Source organism: Zonotrichia leucophrys, unplaced genomic scaffold (assembly GCF_028769735.1).
Source record: "Zonotrichia leucophrys gambelii isolate GWCS_2022_RI unplaced genomic scaffold, RI_Zleu_2.0 Scaffold_248_76883, whole genome shotgun sequence".
NCBI classification, from domain to species: domain Eukaryota; kingdom Metazoa; phylum Chordata; class Aves; order Passeriformes; family Passerellidae; genus Zonotrichia; species Zonotrichia leucophrys.
Window position 1 is genome coordinate 25,045 of NW_026992453.1, and position 20,360 is coordinate 45,404.

The 20,360-nt window shown below is 42.6% G+C and overlaps 1 protein-coding gene across 1 annotated transcript in view; it reads left to right on the forward strand.

Moving 5' to 3' along the window:
• The window catches only part of LOC135441343 (bromodomain-containing protein 4-like), a 34,606-nt gene that overhangs the window by 5,132 nt on the left and 9,114 nt on the right, over nt 1-20,360 (forward strand). Inside the window, exons 3-7 of the mRNA XM_064700889.1 lie at nt 31-166; nt 3,707-3,975; nt 11,000-11,362; nt 14,647-14,775; nt 18,842-19,051. Of these exons, the coding sequence (XP_064556959.1) occupies nt 31-166; nt 3,707-3,975; nt 11,000-11,362; nt 14,647-14,775; nt 18,842-19,051 (1,107 nt within the window). The remainder of the gene's footprint in view (nt 1-30; nt 167-3,706; nt 3,976-10,999; nt 11,363-14,646; nt 14,776-18,841; nt 19,052-20,360) is intronic.

A 20,360-nucleotide genomic window follows, 5' to 3' on the forward strand; every position in this document is an offset into this window, starting at 1 on the left:
CCTAAATTCTGATTTTTTCCCCATTTCCAGCCCGGGGATGACATCGTGCTGATGGCCGAGGCTCTGGAAAAGCTTTTCCTGCAGAAAATCTCGGAGATGACTCAGGAGGAAACCGAAATCGTCATCGCCCAGACCAAGGGCCGGGGCCGCGCCCGCAAGGAGCCAGGTGGGGCTGAGAAAATCCCAAAAACCCCAAAATAATCCCAAAATCCTCCCCAAAATTCCTCAAATAATCCCCAAAATCCCCCCCAAAAATCCCAAAATAATCCCCAAAATCCCCCCAAAAATCCCCCCCAAAAATCCCATCCAAAATCCCCCCCAAAAATCCCCCCCAAAAATCCCAAAATAATCCCAAAAATCCCCCCCCAAAATTCCTCAAATAATCCTCAAAATCCCCCCCAAAAATCCTCAAATAATCCCCAAAATCCCCCCCAAAATTCCTCAAATAATCCCCAAAATCCCCCCCAAAATTCCCAAAATAATCCCCAAAATCCCCCCAAAATTCCCAAAATAATCCCCAAAATTCCTCAAATAATCCCCAAAATCCCCCCCAAAAATTCCTCAAATAATCCCCAAAATCCCCCCCAAAATTCCTCAAATAATCCCCAAAATCCCCCCCAAAATTCCTCAAATAATCCCCAAAATCCCCCCCAAAATTCCCAAAATAATCCCCAAAATCCCCCCCAAAATTCCTCAAATCATCCCCAAAATCCCCCCCAAAAATCCCAAAATTCCCCAAAATCCCCCCAAAATTCCTCAAATAATCCCCAAAATCCCCCCCAAAATTCCCAAAATAATCCCCAAAATCCCCCCCAAAATTCCTCAAAAAATCCCGAAAAAATCCCCCCCAAAATCCCAAAATAATCCCCAAAATCAACCTCAAAATTCCTCAAATAATCCCAAAATCCCCCCCAAAATTCCTCAAATCATCCCCAAAATCCCCCCCAAAATTCCTCAAATCATCCCCAAAATCCCCCCAAAATTCCTCAAATAACCCCCAAAATCCCCCCAAAATTCCTCAAATCATCCCCAAAATCCCCCCCAAAAATCCCAAAATAATCCCCAAAATCCCCCCCAAAATTCCTCAAATAATCCCCAAAATCCCCCCCAAAATTCCTCAAATAATCCCCAAAATCCCCCCAAAATTCCCATTTTTCCCCCATATTTTTCCCCATTTCTCCCCCTATTTTCCCTCATTTTCCCCTCATCCCCCTCCCTAATTTCCCACATTTTTCCCTTTTTTTCCTCCTTATTTTCCTCCTATTTCCCCCCATTTTCTCCTCTATTTTCTCATACTTTCCTCCTTATTTTCCTCTCATTTCTCCTCCTTTTCCCCTCTATTTGCCCCCTTATTTCCCCTAATTTTTCCACTTTTCCCATCTATTTCCCCCCCATTTCCCCTTCTATTTTCCCATATTTTTTCCTTGTTTTCCCCTTATTTTCCTCTCTATTTTCCCCTTATTTCCCCTTATTATTCTTTCCTCATTTTCCCCTCTATTTTCCCTAATTTCCCTCCCATCTCCCCGTTTTCTACCCATTCCCCCTCATTTCTCCTCTATTTTCCCATATTTTTCCTATTTTTCCTGCGTTTTTTCCCATATTTTTCCTCATTTCCCCCTATTTTCCTTTTGATTTTTCCCTTATTTCAGCCTTATTTTCCCTCCTATTTCCCCCTTATTATCCTTTATTTCCTCTATTTTCCCATATTTTTTCCTTTATTTTCCCCCTATTCCCTTTTCCCATATTTTTCCCCCTATTTCTCCCCATTTCCCCTTTTTTCCCGTATTTTTCTCCTATTTCCCCCATTTCTCCCTATTTTCCCCTCTATTTCCCTGTTTTTTCCCCTTATTTCTACCTCTATTTTCCCATCTTTTTTACCATTTTATTTCCCCCTATATTCCCTTATTTTTGCTCTTATTTCCACCCCATTTTTCCCCCTACAATTCCCTATTTCCCCCCCCATTTTTCCCTTATTTCCCCACATTTTTCTCTCATTTCCCCCCTATATTTCAATATATTTATATTTATATTTATATTTTATTTATATTTATATTTATATTTATATTTATATTTATATTTATTTCCCTCTCCCAGCAGTGCCCTCCAAGCCGGGCTCCTCCCTGCCTCATTTTCCCTCTGTATTTCAATGTATTTATATTTATATTTATATTTATATTTATATTTATATTTATTTCCCTTTTCTCAGCAGTGTCCTCCAAGCTGGGCTCCTCCCCGGCTCATTTCCCCTCTGTATTTCAATGGATTTATATTTATATTTATATTTATATTTATATTTATATTTATATTTATATTTATATTTATATTTATTTCCCTCTCCAACAGTGCCCTCTAAGCCCGGCTCCTCCCTGGCTCATTTCCCCCCATTTATTTCAATGTATTTATATTTATATTTATATTTATATTTATATTTATATTTATATTTATTTCCCTTTTCTCAGCAGTTCCCTCCAAGCCGGGCTCCTCGGCCGTCTCCAGCGCCTCCCAGGGCTCCTCCCCGGCTCATTTCCCCCCTATATTTCAATGTATTTATATTTATATTTATATTTATATTTATATTTATATTTATATTTATATTTATATTTATTTCCCTTCTCTCCCAGCAGTTCCCTCCAAGCCCGGCTCCTCGGCCGTCTCCAGCGCCTCCCAGGGCTCATTTCCCCCATAAATCCCCCATTTATTTCAATGTATTTACATTTATTTATATTTATTTATATTTATATTTATGTTTCTTTCCCTCCCCAGCAGTTCCCTCCAAGCCCGGCTCCTCGGCCGTCTCCAGCGCCTCCCAGGGCTCCTCCCCGGCTCATTTCCCCCATAAATCCCCCCTATATTTCAATGTATTTATATTTATTTTTATTTATATTTACATTTATTTTCCCTCTCCAGCTGTTCCCTCCAAGCCCGGCTCCTCGGCCGTCTCCAGCGCCCCCCAGGGCTCATTTCCCCCATTTATTTCAATGTATTTATATTTATATTTACATTTATATTTATATTTATTTCCCTCTCCAGCCGTTCCCTCCAAGCCCGGCTCCTCGGCCGTCTCCAGCGCCTCCCAGGGCTCCTCCCCGGCTCATTTCCCCCATTTATTTCAGTGTATTTATATTTATATTTACATTTATTTCCCTTTTCTCAGCAGTGCCCTCCAAGCCCGGCTCCTCGGCCGTGCCCAACCCTCCCAGGGCTCCTCCCCGGCTCATTTCCCCCATTTATTTCAATGTATTTATATTTATTTCTATTTATTATATTTATTTATTTTCCCTCTCTCCCAGCCGTGCCCTCCAAGCCCGGCTCCTCGGCCGTCTCCAGCGCCTCCCAGGGCTCCTCCCCAGGGCTCATTTCCCCCATTTATTTCCCCATTTCTCCCCCATTTCCCCCCTATATTTCAATGTATTTATATTTATTTCTATTTATTATATTTATTTCTTTCCCTCTCCCAGCAGTTCCCTCCAAGCCCGGCTCCTCGGCCGTGCCCAACCCTCCCAGGGCTCATTTCCCCCATTTATTTGAATGTATTTATATTTATTATATTTATTTATTTCCCTCTCCCATCAGTTCCCTCCAAGCCCGGCTCCTCGGCCGTCTCCAGCGCCCCCCAGGGCTCCTCCCCGGCTCATTTCCCCCCTATATTTCAATGTATTTATATTTATATTTACATTTATATTTACATTTATTTCCCTTTTCTCAGCAGTTCCCTCCAAGCCCGGCTCCTCGGCCGTCTCCAGCGCCCCCCAGGGCTCCTCCCCGGCTGCCCCGGCGGCTCCCCCGGTTCCAGGCCTGGCTGCTCCGTTGCCGTTCGGGGCCGCGGGCGCTGCGGAGCTGCTGGTGCCGCCCGCGGTCACCGTGGTGCCGCCCGTGCCCGCCCTGGCCCCGCCCGCCCCGGCCCCGCCCGCCCCGGCCACGCCCACCCTGCAGCCCCACCCGCCCGTCATCCCCACGCCCGCCCAGCCCGTCAAGGTAACGACGCCGGCTCGTTAGCGCCGCTAATTGGGGTCATTAGCGCCGGGGAGGGTGGGGGTGGTAATTGGTTTATTGTTATTATTTTATTAGTGTTAGCATTAGCATTAATATTGCTTTATTAGGCACTGGTAATTGGCTTAATTAGGGAGTGGGATTACCATTGGGTTTGGTGTTAATGATTTCCTTGTTATTTTATTTGTTATAATCATCATTACTATTATAATTAGTAGCAGTAGTAGTAGAACTAGTATTAGGCACTGCTAATTAACTTAATTAGGGTTGGTGTTGGTTTTAATAGTTTTATTATTATTGCTGTTATTATTACTTCGTTAGGCGCTGGTTATTAGCTTAATTAGGGCATGGGGTTGACATTAGATTTGGTGTTGGTGTTTATATTTTTGTCATTATTATTATTATCGTTATTATCACTATTACTTTGTTAGGCACTGGTAATTGGCTTATTTAATGTCATTTATTGAGTGGTCCCAGAGCAGAAATTCCAAAACTCAAAATTCCAGTGAATGGCCCCAAAGCACAAAGTCCAAAACCCCAATGAACGGTCCCAAGGTAGAAACTCCAAACCCCAAAATTCCAACAAACACCCCCAAAACCCAAACTCCAAAACCCAAAATTCCAACGAACGCCCCCAAAACCCAAAATTCCAATGAACGATCCCAACGTAGAAACTCCAGATCCCAAGGTAGAAACTCCAAAACCCAAAATTCCAACAAACACCCCCAAAACCCAAACTCCAAAACCCCAACGAACGATCTCAAGGTAGAAACTCCAAAACCCAAAACTCCAACGAACGCCCCCAAAACCCAAAATTCCAATGAACAATCCCAACGTAGAAACTCCAGTGAACAATCCCAGGGTAGAAACTCCAAAACCCAAAATTCCAGCGAACGCCCCCAAAACCCAAACTCCAAAACCCAAACTCCAAAACCCAAAACCCCAACGAACAATCTCAAGGTAGAAACTGCAAAACCCAAAATTCCAACGAACGCCCCCAAAACCCAAAATTCCAATGAACAATCCCAAGGTAGAAACTCCAAAACCCAAAATTCCAACGAACGCCCCCAAAACCCAAACTCCAAAACCCAAAACCCCAATGAACAATCCCAAGGTAGAACCTCCAAAACCCAAACTCCAAACCCCAAAATTCCAACGAACGCCCCCAAAACCCAAACTCCAAACCCCAAAATTCCAACGAACCATCCCAAGGTAGAACCTCCAAAATCCAAAATTCCAACAAACGCCCTCAAAACCCAAACCCCAAAACCCCAACGAACGATCCCAAGGTAGAAACTCCAAAACCCAAAACTCCAACAAACACCCCAAAACCCCAGTGAACAATCCCAAGGTAGAAACTCCAGTGAATGATCCCAAGGTAGAAACTGCAAAACCCAAACTTCCAACGAACACCCCAAAACTCCAACGAACGTCCCCAAAACCCAAACTCCCAAACCCAAAATTGCAATAAACACCCCCAAAACCCAAACTCCAAAACCCAAACTTCCAACAAATGCCCCCAAAACCCAAACTCCAAAACCCCAGACCGCACTGAATATACCCCCAAAACCCAAACTCCAAACCCCAAAATTCCAACAAACACCCCCAAAACCCAAACTCCAAAACCCAAAACTCCAATGAACAATCCCAAGGTAGAAACTCCAAAACCTCAATGAACAATCCCAGAGTAGAAACTCCAGTGAACGATCCCAAGGTAGAAACTCCAAAACCCAAACTCCAAACCTCAAAATTCCAACAAACACCCCCAAAACCCAAACTCCAAAACCCCAGCAAATGATCCCAAGGTAGAAACTCCAAACCCCAGAATTGCAACGAACGCCCCCAAAACCCAAACTCCAAAACCCCAAAATTCCAATGAACGCCCCAAAACCCAAACCCCAGAACCCCAGCGAACAATCTCAAGGTAGAAACTGCAAAACCCAAAACCCCATCAAACGATCCCAAGGTAGAAACTCCAAAACCCAAACTCCAAAACCCAAAATTCCAACGAACGATCCCAAGGTAAAAACTCCAAAACCCAAAATGGCAACGAACGCCCCCAGACTCCAAAACCCAAAATGGCAACGAACGCCCCCGAAACCCAAACTCCAAAACCCCAACGAATGATCCCAAGGTAGAAGCTCCAAAACCCCAAACTCCAAACCCCAAAATTCCAACGAACGCCCCCAAAACCCAACATTCCCACAAACGCCCCCAAAACCCAAACTCCAAAACGCAAAATTCCAACAAACGCCCCCAAAACCCAAAATTCCAATGAACACCCCCAAAACCCAAACTCCAAAACCCAGAATTCCAACAAACAGCCCCAAAACCCAAAATTCCAGCAAACACCCCCAAAACCCAAACTCGAAAACCCAAAATTCCAATGACCGATCCCAAGGTAGAAACTCCAAAACCCAAAATTCCAACAAACACCCCCAAAACCCAAACTCCAAAACCCCAATGAACAATCTCAAGGTAGAAACTGCAAAACCCAAAACCCCAATGAACGGTCCCAAGGTAGAAACTCCCAAACCCAAAATTCCAACAAACGCCCCCAAAACCCAAACTCCAAAACCCAAAATTCCAACGAATGATCCCAAGGTAGAAACTCCAAAACCCAAACTCCAAACCACAAAATTCCAATGAACCGTCCCAAGGTAGAAGCTCCAAAACCCAACATTCCCACAAACGCCCCCAAAACCCAAACTCCAAACCCCAAACCCCAAAATTCCAATGAACAATCCCAAGGTAGAAACTCCAAATCCCAAGGTAGAAACTCCAAAATTCCAACGAGCGCCCCCAAAACCCAAACTCCAAAACCCCAAAGAACGATCCCAAGGTAGAAACTCCAAAGCCCAAGGTAGAAACTCCAACGATCCCAAGGTAGAAACTCCAAAACCCAAAATTCCAACGAACGCCCCGAAATCCCAAACTCCAAAACCCAAAACCCCAATGAACAATCCCAAGGTAGAAACTCCAAAACCCAAAACCCCATCAAATGATCCCAAGGTAGAACCTCCAAACCCCAAAACCCCAATGAACGATCCCAACATAGAAACTCCAAACCCCAAATTTCCAATGAACGATCCCAAGGTAGAAACTCCAAAACCCAAAATTCCAACGAACGCCTCCAAAACCCAAAATTCCAATGAACGATCCCAAGGTAGAAACTCCAAAACCCAAAATTCCAACAAACACCCCCAAAACTCCAACGAACGCCCCCAAAACCCAAACTCCAATACCCAAAATTCCAACAAACGCCCCCAAAACCCAAACTTCAAAACCCCAGACCGCACTGAATACCCCCAAAACCCAAACTCCAAACCCCAAAATTCCCACAAACACCCCCAAAACCCAAACTCCAAAATCCCAGTGAACGATCCCAAGATAGAAACTCCAAAACCCAAAATTCCAATGAATGATCCCAAGGTAGAAACTTCAAAACCCAAAATTCCAACAAACACTCCCAAACCCCAAAACCCAAAATTCCAATGAACAATCCCAACGTAGACACTCCAGTGAACGATCCCAGGGTAGAAACTCCAAAACCCAAAATTCCAACAAACGCCCCCAAAACTCAAACTCCAAAACCCAAATTTCCAACAAACATCCCCAAAACCCAAACTCCAAAACCCCAATGAACGATCCCAACGTAGAAACTCCAAAACCCAAAGTTCCAATGAGCAATCCCAAGATAGAAACTCCAAAACCCAAAATTCCAATGAACAATCCCAGAGTAGAAACTCCAGTGAACGATCCCAAGGTAGAAACTCCAAACCCCAAACTCCAAACCCCAAAATTCCAACGAACGATCCCAAGGTAGAAACTCCAACAAATGCCCCAAAACCCAAACTCCAAAACCCCAGACCGCACTGAGTACCCCCAAAACCCAAACCCCAAAACCCAAAATTCCAATGAATGCCCCAAAACCCAAACCCCAGAACCCCAGCGAACAATCTCAAGGTAGAAACTGCAAAATGCAAAACCCCATCAAACGATCCTAAGGTAGAAACTCCAAAACCCAAACTCCAAAACCCAAAACCCCATCAAACGATCTCAAGGTAGAAACTCCAAAACCCAAAATTCCAGCGAACGCCCCCAAACTCCAAAACCCAAAATTGCAACAAACACCTCCAAAACCCAAACTCCGAAACCCCAACGAACGATCCCAAGGTAGAAACTCCAAAACCCAAAATTCCAACAAACACCCCCAAAACCCAAACTCCAAAACCCCAACGAACAATCCCAAGGTAGAAACTCCAAAACCCAAACTCCAAAACCCAAAATTCCAACGAACACCCCCAAAACCCAAAATTCCAGCAAACACTCCCAAAACCCAAACTCCAAAACCCAAAATTCCAACAAACACCCCCAAAACCCAAAATTCCAGCAAACACCCTCAAAACCCAAACTCCAAACCCCAAAATTCCAATGAACGATCCCAAGGTAGAAACTCCAAACCCCAGAATTCCAACGAACGATTCCAAGGTAGAACCTCCAAAACCCAAACTCCAAAACCCAAAATTCCAATGAACAATCCCAAGGTAGAAACTCCAAAACCCAAAACCCCATCAAGCGATCTCAAGGTAGAAACTCCAAACCCAAAATTCCAATGAATTATCCCAAAATAGAAACTCCAAAACCCCAATGAATGATCCCAAGGTAGAAACTCCAAAACCCAAAATTCCAAAACCCCAACGAACGATCCCAAGGTAGAAACTGCAAAACCCAAAATTCCAACGAACGCCTCCAAAACCCAAAATTCCAATGAACAATCCCAAGGTAGAAACCCCAAATCCCAAGGTAGAAACTCCAAAATTCCAACGAACGCCCCCAAAACCCAAACTCCAAAACCCCAATGAACAATCCCAAGGTAGAAACTCCAAATCCCAAGGTAGAAACTCCAAAACCCAAAATTCCAACGAACGCCCCCAAAACCCAAACTCCAAAACCCAAAATTCCAACAAACACCCCCAAAACCCAAACTCCAAAACCCCAACAAACGATCCCAAGGTAGAAACTCCCAACCCCAAAATTCCAACAAACGCTCCCGAAACCCAAACTCCAAAACCCAAAACCCCAATGTAGAAACTCCAAAACCCAAACTCCAAACCCCAAAATTCCAACGAACGATCCCAAGGTAGAAACTCCAAAACCCAAAATTCCAACGAACGCCCCCAAAACTCCAACGAATGCCCCCAAAACCCAAAGTCCAAAACCCAAAATTCCAACGGACGCCCCCGAAACCCAAACTCCAAAACCCAAACTTCCAACAAATGCCCCCAAAACCCAAACTCCAAAACCCCAGACCGCACTGAATATACCCCAAAACCCAAACTCCAAAACCCAAAATTCCCACAAACACCCCCAAAACCCAAACTCCAAAACCCCAACGAACGATCCCAAGGTAGAAAACCCAAAACCTCAATGAACAATCCCAGAGTAGAAACTCCAATGAACGATCCCAAGGTAGAAACTCCAAACCCCAAACTCCAAACCCCAAAATTCCAATGAACAATCCCAAGGTAGAAACTCCAAAACCCAAACTCCAAACCCCAAAATTCCAACAAACACCCCCAAAACCCAAACTCCAAAACCCCAGACCGCACTGAATACCCCCAAAACCCAAACTCCAAACCCCAAAATTCCAATGAACGCCCCCAAAACCCAAACCCCAGAACCCCAGCGAACAATCCCAAGGTAGAAACTCCAAAACCCAAAACCCCAACAAACGATCCCAAGGTAGAACCTCCAAAACCCAAACTCCAAACCCCAAAATTCCAATGAACGATCCCAAGGTAGAAACTCCAAAACCCAAAATTCCAGCGAACACCCCCAAACTCCAAAACCCAAAACTCCAACGAACGCCCCCAAAACCCAAACTCCAAAACCCCAACGAATGATCCCAAGGTAGAAGCTCCAAAACCCCAAACTCCAAACCCCAAAATTCCAACTAATGCCCCCAAAACCCAACATTCCCACAAACGCCCCCAAAACCCAAACTCCAAAACCCAAAATTCCAACAAACGCCCCCAAAACCCAAACTCCAAAACCCAAACTTCCCACAAACACCCCCAAAACCCAAAATTCCAGCAAACACCCCCAAACTCCAAAACCCAAACTTCCAATGAACAATCCCAAGGTAGAACCTCCAAAACCCAAACTCCAAACCCCAAAATTCCAGTGAACGCCCCAAAACCCAAAATTCCAATGAACGCCCCCAAAACCCAAACTCCAAAACCCAAACTTCCAACAAACGCCCCCAAAACCCAAACTCCAAAACCCAAAATTCCAACGAACACCCCCAAAACCCAAAATTCCAGCAAACACCCTCAAAACCCAAACTCCAAAACCCAAAATTCCAATGACTGATCCCAGCGTAGAAACTCCAAACCCCAAATTTCCAATGAACAATCCCAAGGTAGAAACTCCAAAACCCAAAATTCCAATGAATGATCCCAAGGTAGAAACTCCAAAACCCAAAATTCCAACGAACACCCCCAGCCTCCAAAACCCAAAATTCCAATGAACAATCCCAAGGTAGAAACTCCAAATCCCAAGGTAGAAACTCCAAAACCCAAAACTCCAACGAACGCCCCCAAAACCCAAAATTCCAATGAACAATCCCAAGATAGAAACTCCAAAACCCAAGGTAGAAACTCCAAAATTCCAACGAACGCCCCCGAAACCCAAACTCCAAAACCCAAACTTCCCACAAACACCCCCAAAACCCAACATTTCCACAAACGCCCCCAAAACCCAAACTCCAAAACCCCAACAAACGATCCCAAAGTAGAAACTCCAGAACCCAAAATTCCAACAAATTATCCCAAAACCCAAACTCCAAAACCCAAAATTCCAACAAACGCCCCCAAACCCAAACTCCAAACCCCAAAATTCCAATGACCGATCCCAAGGTAGAAACTCCAAAACCCAAAACTCCAACGAACACCCCAAAACCCCAAACCCCCCACCCTCCCCTCACCTCCCCTCTCCCCCATTGCAGACCAAGAAGGGCGTGAAGCGGAAAGCAGACACCACCACCCCCACGGCCATGGACCCCATCCACGACTCCTCCTCCTCGCTGCCCGCCGAGCCCAAGGGCGCCAAGGCGGGCGCGCGGCGCGAGGGCGGCCGCCCCCTGAAGGCGCCCAAGAAGGAGCTGCCGGACTCGCAGCAGCCGCCGGAGCTCCGCGGCTCCAAGGCCTCGGAGCAGCTCCGGTACTGCGGGGGCATCATCAAGGAGATGTTCGCCAAGAAACACGCGGCCTACGCGTGGCCCTTCTACAAACCCGTGGACGTGGAGGCGCTGGGGCTGCACGACTACTGCGACATCATCAAGCACCCCATGGACCTCAGCACCATCAAGGTACCGGGGGGAAATGGGGGAATAATGGGAATTTTGGGGGGAAAAATGGGGTTTTAGGAAAAAAAATGGGAATTTTGGGGTGAAAAAAATGGGAATTTTGGCATGAGAAATGGGGTTTTAGGAGAAAAAAATGGGAATTTTGGGGGGGAAAATGGGGAAAAATGGGGGAAAAATGGGGAAAAAATGGGGGAAAAATGGGGGGAAATGGGGGGAAAATGGGGGAAATGGGGAAAAAATGGGGGGAAATGGGGAAAAAATGGGGGGAAATGGGGAAAAATGGGGAAAAAATGGGGGGAAAAAATAGGGGAAAAAATGGGGGGAAAATGGGGAAAAATGGGGAAAAATGGGGAAAAAATGGGGGGAAAAATAGGGGAAAAATGGGGGCAAAATGGGGAAAAAATGGGAATTTTGGGGTGAAAAATGGGGGAAAAATGGGGGAAAATGGGGAAAAAAAATGGGAATTTTGGGGTGAAAAATGGGAATTTTAGGGGGAAATGAGGTTTTAAAAGGAAAAAATGAAGATTTGGGGGGAGAAAATGGGGGTTTGGGGAGAAAATGGGAATTTTAGGGGGGAAAATGAGATTTTAAAGGGAAAAAATGGGGGTAGGGGGAAAAAATGGGAATTTTGGGGGAAAAAATGGGGGAAAATGGGGAAAAAATGGGGTTTTAGGAGAAAAAAATGGGAATTTTGGGGGGGAAATGGGGAAGAAATGGGGGAAAATGGGGAAAAATGGGAATTTTGGGGGGAAAATGGGGAAAAAATGGGGAAAAATGGGGGAAAATGGGGAAAAAATGGGGGAAAATGGGGGAAATGGGGAAAAATGGGGGAAATGGGGAAAAATGGGGAAAAAATGGGAGGAAATGGGGAAAAATGGGGGAAAATGGAGAAAAAATGGGAATTTTGGGGGGAAAATGGGGAAAAAATGGGGTTTTAGGAGAAAAAAAATGGGAAATTTTGGGGAAAAAATGGGAATTTTGGGGGAAAATGGGGAAAAAAATGGGAATTTTGGGGTGAAAAATGGGGGTTTGGGGGGGAAATGAGGTTTTAAAGGGAAAAAATAGGGATTTGGGGGGAAAAAATGGGGGTAGGGGGAAAAGAATGGGGATTTGGGGGGAAAGAAATGGGGTTCTAGGAGAAAAAATGGGAATTTTGGGGTGAAAATGGGGAAAAAATGGGAATTTGGGGGGAAAATGGGGAAAAAATGGGGGTTTAGGAGAAAAAATGGGAATTTTGGGGGAAAAAATGGGAGATTTGGGGTGAAAAATGGGGTTGTAGGAGGAAAAATGGGGGAAAAATGGGAATTTTGGGGTGAAAAATGGGGGGTTGGGGGGAAAGAAATGGGGTTTTAGGAGGAAAAATGGGAATTTTGGGGGAGAAATGGGGGAAAAAATGGGGAAAATGGGAAAAAAATGGGAATTTTGGGGTGAAAATGGAGGGAAAATGGGGGTTTGGGAGAAAAAAATGGGAATTTTGGGGTGAAAAATGGGGAAAAATGGGGGAAAAAATAGGGGAAAAATGGGGGAAAAATGGGGGAAAATGGGGTTTTAGGAGAAAAAAATGGGAATTTTGGGGTGAAAATGGGGGAAAATGGGGGAAAAAATAGGGGAAAAAATGGGAATTTTGGGGTGAAAATGGGGAAAAAATGGGGGAAAATGGGGAAAAATGGGGTTTAGGAGAAAAAATGGGAATTTTGGGGTGAAAAATGGGGGAAAATGGGGAAAAAATGGGAATTTTGGGGTGAAAATGGGGGAAAATGGGGAAAGAAATGGGGTTTTAGGAGAAAAAATGGGAATTTTGGGGTGAAAAATGGTGGTTTGGTTTTAGCCAAAAATTGTTATTTTCATGGACCAAAAGAAGGAGTTTTTTGGACCAAAAATTTTCATTTTTATGGACCAAAAGGAGGGGGGTTTTGGACCAAAACGACGGGGGTTTTTGGACCAAAAGAAGGAGTTTTTTGGACCAAAAATTGTCATTTTATGGACCAAAAGGAGGGGGGTTTTGGACCAAAACGACGGGGGTTTTTGGACCAAAAGAAGGAGTTTTTTGGACCAAAAATTTTCATTTTTATGGACCAAAAGGAGGGAGGTTTTATACCAAAAATACGGGGTTTTTTTAGCCAAAAATTGTCACTTTTATGGAGCAAAAGGAGGGAGGTTTTGGACCAAAAATACGGGGTTTTTTAGCAAAAATTGTTATTTTTATGGACCGAAAGAGGGGCTTTTTTGGAGCAAAAATTGTCATTTTTATGGACCAAAAGGAGGAGGGTTTATACCAAAAATACGGGGTTTTTAGCCAAAAATTGTTATTTTCACGGACCAAAAGAAGGAGTTTTTTGGACCAAAAATTGTCATTTTTATGAACCAAAAGGAGAGGGGTTTATACCAAAAATACGGGGTTTTTTTAGCCAAAAATTGTTATTTTCACGGACCAAAAGAGGGTTTTTTTGGACCAAAAATTGTTATTTTCATGGACCAAAAGAGGGGGTTTTTTGGACCAAAAATTGTCATTTTTATGGACCAAAAGGAGGGGGGTTTTATACCAAAAATACGGGGTTTTTTAGCCAAAAATTGTTATTTTCATGGACCAAAAGAGGAGTTTTTTGGACCAAAAATTGTCATTTTTATGGACCAAAAATACGAGGGTTTTTTAGCCAAAAATTGTCACTTTTATGGAGCAAAAGGAGGGAGGTTTTGGACCAAAAATACGGGGTTTTTTTAGCCAAAAATTGTTATTTTCATAGACTAAAACAGGGGCTTTTTTGGACCAAAAATTGTCATTTTTATGGACCAAAAGGAGGAGGGTTTATACCAAAAAGAGGGGGGGTTTTTAGCCAAAAATTGTTATTTTCACAGACCAAAAGAGGGGGTTTTTTGGACCAAAAATTGTCATTTTTATGGACCAAAAGAAGGAGGGTTTTATACCAAAAATACGGGGTTTTTTAGCCAAAAATTGTTATTTTCATGGACTAAAAGAGGGGGTTTTTTGAGCCAAAAATTGTGGTTTTTTTGGATAAAAAATTGTCATTTTTATGGACCAAAAGGAGGGGGCTTTCTACCAAAAATACGGGGTTTTTTAGCCAAAAATTGTTATTTTTATGGACCAAAAGAAGGAGTTTTTTGGACCAAAAATTTTCATTTTTACTGACCAAAAATTAACATTTTTTCCCCAAAACAAAGCATTTTTTTGCCGCACCCCCACCCCATGACCGCCCCATCCCAGGTGCTGAATTTCCGGTGGGATCCCTCCAGAATTTCCCATTTTTGGTGTTTTTTTCCCGTTTCAGTCCAAGCTGGAGGGGCGCGAGTACCGCGACGCTCAGGAGTTCGCGGCCGACGTGCGGTTGATGTTCTCCAACTGCTACAAATACAACCCCGCCGACCACGAGGTCGTGGCCATGGCCAGGAAGCTGCAGGTGAGGAGAAATTCCCACAATTCCAGGAAAAATTCCCTTTTTTTTTTTTTTTTTTTCCAGCAGGATTTCAAAAAAAAAAAATCAAAAATGCTGACTCAGCAAAAAAGTACGAATTGGTCATACTGATGATTTTTTTTTGGTGGTGAAAGTCAAAAGAAATCAGAATTCCCAACCGGCCAGGAAAATTCCTTTATTCTTTTTTTTTTTTTTCCCAGCAGGATTAAAAAAAAAAAATCAAAAATGCTGACTCAGCAAAAAAGTACAAATTGGTCATACTGATTTTTTTTTATTATTATTTTTTTGTGGTGAAAGTCAAAGAAATCAGAATTCCCAACCAGCCAGGAAAATTCCATTATTTTTTTTTCCCAAGCAGAATTTGCAAAAAAAAAAAAAAAGCTGACTCAGCAAAAAAAAAAACCATATAATTTGGTCATATTGATGGGTTTTTTTTTTTTTTGTGTGTGGTGAAAGTCAAAGAAATCAGAATTCCCAACTGGCCAGGAAAATTCTTTTTTTTTTTTTTTCCCCCAGCAGGATTTGCAAAAAAAAACCCCAAAAATTCAGAATCATCAAAAATGCTGACTCGGAAAAAAAAACCCCATACAAATTGATTTTTTTGGGTTTTTTTTTTTTTTTTTGGTGGTGAAAGTCAAAGAAATCAGAATTCCCAGCTGGCCGGGAAAATTCCTGGTTTTTTTTTTTTTCCAGCAGGATTTGCAAAAAAAAAACAAAAACCACCAAAAATTCAGAATAATCAAAAATGCTGACTCGGCACAAAAAAACCCATACAAATTGATGATTTTTTTTTTTTTTTGGTGAAAGTCAAAAGAATCAGAATTCCCAGCCGGACAGGAAAATTCCATTATGTTTTTTTCCCCCAGCAGGATTTGCCAAAAAAATCAAAAAGAAAAAAACAAAATTCAGAATCATCAAAAATGCTGACTCGGCACAAAAAAAACTCCATACAAATTGATGGCATTTTGTTTTTGTGGTGAAAGTCAAAGAAATCAGAATTCCCACAATTCCAGGAAAATTCCCTTTTTTTTTTCCAGCAGGATTAAAAAAAAAAAAAACAACAAAAAAAACCCAAAAATGCTGACTCAGCAAAAAAAACCCATACAAATTGGTCATATTGATGAATTTTTTTTTTTTTTTTTTTTTGTGGTGAAAGTTAAATCAGAATTCCCAACCGGCCAGGAAAATTCCATTTTTTTTTTTTTTTTTTTTTTCCCCAAGCAGAATTTGCAAAAAAAAAAAAAAAAAAAAAAAAAAAATGCTGACTCTGCAAAAAAACACTCATACAAATTGGTCATATTGATGATTTTTTTTTTTTTTTTGTGGTGAAAGTCAAAGAAATCAGAATTCCCAACCAGCCAGGAAAAAAAAAAACCAAAAACAAAAACAAAAAAAATTCAAAATACTCAAAAATGCTGACTCAGCAAAAAAAACCCCATACAAATTGATGATTTTTTTGGGGTTTTTTTTGGTGGTGAAAGTCAAAGTCAAAGAAATCAGAATTCCCAACCAGCCAGGAAAATTCCATTTTTTTTTCTTTTTTTCCCCAGGCAGAATTTGCAAAAAAAAAAAAAACCACCAAAAATTCAGAATAATCAAAAATGCTGACTCGGCACAAAAAAACTCCATACAAATTGATGGCATTTTGTTTTTGTGGTGAAAGTCAAAGAAATCAGAACTCCCACAATTCCAGAAAAATTCCCTTTTTTTTTTTTTTTTCCAGCAGGATTTGCAAAAAAAAAAAAAAAAAAAAAAAAAAAAAAAAAATTCAAAATACTCAAAAATGTTGACTCAGCAAAAAAACACCCATACAAATTGATGATTTTTTTGGGTTTTTTTGGTGGTGAAAGTCAAAGAAATCAGAATTCCCAACCAGCCAGGAAAATTCCATTTTTTTTTTTCCCCAAGCAGGATTTGCAAAAAAAAACCAAAAATTCAAAATACTCAAAAATGCTGACTCGGCAAAAAAAAAAAAAAAACATACAAATTGATTTTTTTTTTTTTTTTTTTTGTGGGGAACGTCAAAGAAATCAGAATTCCCAACCTGCCAGGAAAATTCCCAACATTCCAGGGAAATTTCTTTTTTTTTTTTCCTGGAGGGATTTGGTGAGGAAAAAAAATCGGAATAATCCAAAAATGCTGACTTGGCCAAAAAAAAACCCCCAAAAATTTGTGGGGTTTTTGTTGTTAAAGTGATGGAAATGAAAATTGCTGGCATTCCAGGAACATTCCCAAGCTTCCAGGAAAATTCCACTTTTTTTTTCCAGCAGGATTTGCAAAAAAAAATATTTTTTGCTTAGTCAAAAATGCTGACTTAACAAAAAAAAATCACCAAATTTGTGGGGTTTTTCTCAATTTTCCCTGAATTTTCTTACAATTCTCTCTTTGATCCAGGTTTGTTTTTCATTTTTCTCTTTGTCCAAGTTTTGAGGCGGGAGTGGGAAGGATGAGCGGGGCTCCAAAAATTTATGGAACTTTATGAAATGGAAATAAAATGAAATCCATCAAAAATCAGGGAAATTTTGAAAAGTTGGGGAAAATCCTCTGAATTTTTCCCCCAAAACCCCCTTGGAGATGGTTGAGATCTCCAGTGGGAATCCGTGGTGGGGTTGGGGTTGGAGAAGACCTTGAAAATCATGGGGTCAACCAAAGATGGTCCAAGAAGATCCAGAAGAACTCAAGAACTTGGAAAACCCAGATTTTAAGTGAGAAATTGTGGAAAATCCTCTGAATTTTTCCCCCAAAACCACCTTGGAGATGGTTGAGATCTCCAGGGGGAATCCGTGGTGGGATTGGGGTTGGAGAAGACCTCAAAAATTCTGGAGTCCACCAAAGATGATCCAAGAAAATCCAGGAAAACTCGTGAGTCTCCAAAATACAGTTTTAAAGGGAATAAATCCTATAAATTTTTCCCCCAAAACCACCTTGGAGATGGTTGAGATCTCCAGTGGGAATCCATGGTGGGATTGGCCTCGAGAATCATGGGGTCAACCAAAGGTGGTCCAAGAAGATCTCAAGAACTTGGAAAATACATGTTTTAAATGAGAAATTGAGGAAATCCTACAAATTCTTCTCTCAAAACCACCTTGGAGATGGTTGAGATCTCCAGTGGGAATCCATGGTGGAACCTCTGAGATCAACTAAAGATCTCAAGAACATCAAAGTTGCATCTTTTAAACAAGAAATGGAGCAAACCCTGTAGATTTTCCCCTAAATCCACCTTGGACAGAGTCAGAATTCCAAGAAAACCCCCAAGATTTCAGGGTCCCTCCCCCAGCCCATGTCCAGGTGTTGACCCTTGGTCTGTAGGACCTCTCCCTTTGGAGATGGCCCCGGGGTCACCTGGGGGCCGTTGCTGTGCTTGCAGGACGTGTTCGAGATGCGCTTTGCCAAGATGCCGGACGAGCCCGAGGAGCCGCCGGTCCCGGCCTCGTCCCCCGTGGTGGTCCCGCCCCCCACCAAGTGGGAATTCATGGTAGAGTTAGGTTGGAAAAGACCTCAGAAATCATGGGGTCAACCAAAGGTGATCCAAGAAGATCTCAAGAACCTGAAAGTTGCAGCTTTTAAATGAGAAATTGAGGAAATCCTATAAATTTTTCCCCAAAACCACCTTGGAGATGGTTGAGATCTCCAGTGGGAATCCATGGTGGAACCTCTGAGATCATCAACTGAAGGTGATCCAAGAAGATCTCAAGAACATCAAAGTTCCATCTTTTAAATGAGAAATTGAGCAAATCCTATAAATTTTTCCCTCAAAACCACCTTGGAGATGGTTGAGATCTCCAGTGGGAATCCATGGTGGAACCTCTGAGATCATCAAGTCAACTGAAGGTGATCCAAGAAGATCTCAAGAACATCAGAGTTGCATCTTTTAAATGATAAATGGAGCAAACCCTGTAGATTTTCCCCTAAATCCACCTTGGACAGAGTCAGAATTCCAAGATTTCAGGGTCCCTCCCCCAGCCCATGTCCAGGTGTTGACCCTTGGTCTGTAGGACCTCTCCCTTTGGAGATGGCCCGGGGTCACCTGGGGCCGTTGCTGTGCTTGCAGGACGTGTTCGAGATGCGCTTTGCCAAGATGCCGGACGAGCCCGAGGAGCCGCCGGTCCCGGCCTCGTCCCCCGTGGTGGTCCCGCCCCCCACCAAGGTGGCCCCGCCCTCGTCCAGCGACAGCAGCAGCGACAGCTCCTCGGACAGCGACAGCTCCTCCGACGACTCCGAGGAGGAGCGGGCGCAGCGCTTGGCCGAGCTCCAGGAGCAGGTGCGCTTGGGCGGGCTTGGGCCCGGGGGTTGTCCCGTCAGGGTCAGGTCCAGAAACAGCAAAATCGTTGGGTTGGCTGAGCTGGAGAAGTTGGGTTTGTAGAGCTGAAATTGTTGGGTTTGTTGATCTAAATGGTTGGACTTTTTGACCAAAATTGTTGGGTTTGCTGAGCTGAAAATGTTGGGTTTGTAGAGCTGAAATTGTTGGGTTTGTTGATCCAAAATTGTTGGGTTTGTTGACCTAAATGGTTGGACTTTTTGACCAAAATTGTTGGGTTTGTCAACCGAAAATCATTGGCTGTTAACCTAAACTTGTTGGGTTTGTTGATCCAAAATTGTTGGGTTTGTTGATCTAAATGGTTGGACTTTTTGACCAAAATTGTTGGGTTTGCTGAGCTGAAAAAGTTGGGTTTGTAGAGCTGAAATTGTTGGGTTTGTAGATCCAAAATTGTTGGGTTTGTTGACCTAAATGGTTGGACTTTTTGACCAAAATTGTTGGGTTTGTCAACCGAAAATCATTGGCTGTCAACCTAAACTTGTTGGGTTTGTTGACCTAAAATCATTGGGTTTGTGGACCTAAATTGTTGGGTTTGTTGATCTAAATGGTTGGACTTTTTGACCAAAATTGTTGGGTTTGGTGACCCGAAATCGTTGGGTTTGTTGACCTAAATGGTTGGACTTTTTGACCAAAATTGTTGGGTTTGTCAACTGAAAATCATTGGCTGTTAACCTAAACTTGTTGGGTTTGTTGATCCAAAATTGTTGGATTTGATGACCGAAATTGTTGGGTTTGTAGAGCTGAAATTGTTGGGTTTGTTGATGCAAAATTGTCAGGTTTATAGATCTAAATGGTTGGACTTTTTGACCAAAATTGTTGGGTTTAGTGACCTGAAATCGTTGGGTTTAGTAACCCGAAATTGTTGGGTTTGTTGACCTAAACCTTTGGACTTTTTGACCAAAATTTTTGGGTTTGTCAACCCAAATTCGTTTGGTTTGTCAACCGAAAATCATTGGCTGTTAACCTAAACTTGTTGGGTTTGTTGATCCAAAATTGTTGGGTTTGTAGAGCTGAAATTGTTGGATTTGATGACCGAAATTGTTGGGTTTGTAGAGCTGAAATTGTTGGGTTTGTTGATCTAAATGGTTGGACTTTTTGACCAAAATTGTTGGGTTTGCTGAGCTGAAATTGATGGGTTTGGTGACCCGAAATTGTTGGGTTTGCTGAGCTGAAAAAGTTGGGTTTGTAGAGCTGAAATTGATGGGTTTGGTGACCCAAAATTGTTGGGTTTGTTGACCTAAATGGTTGGACT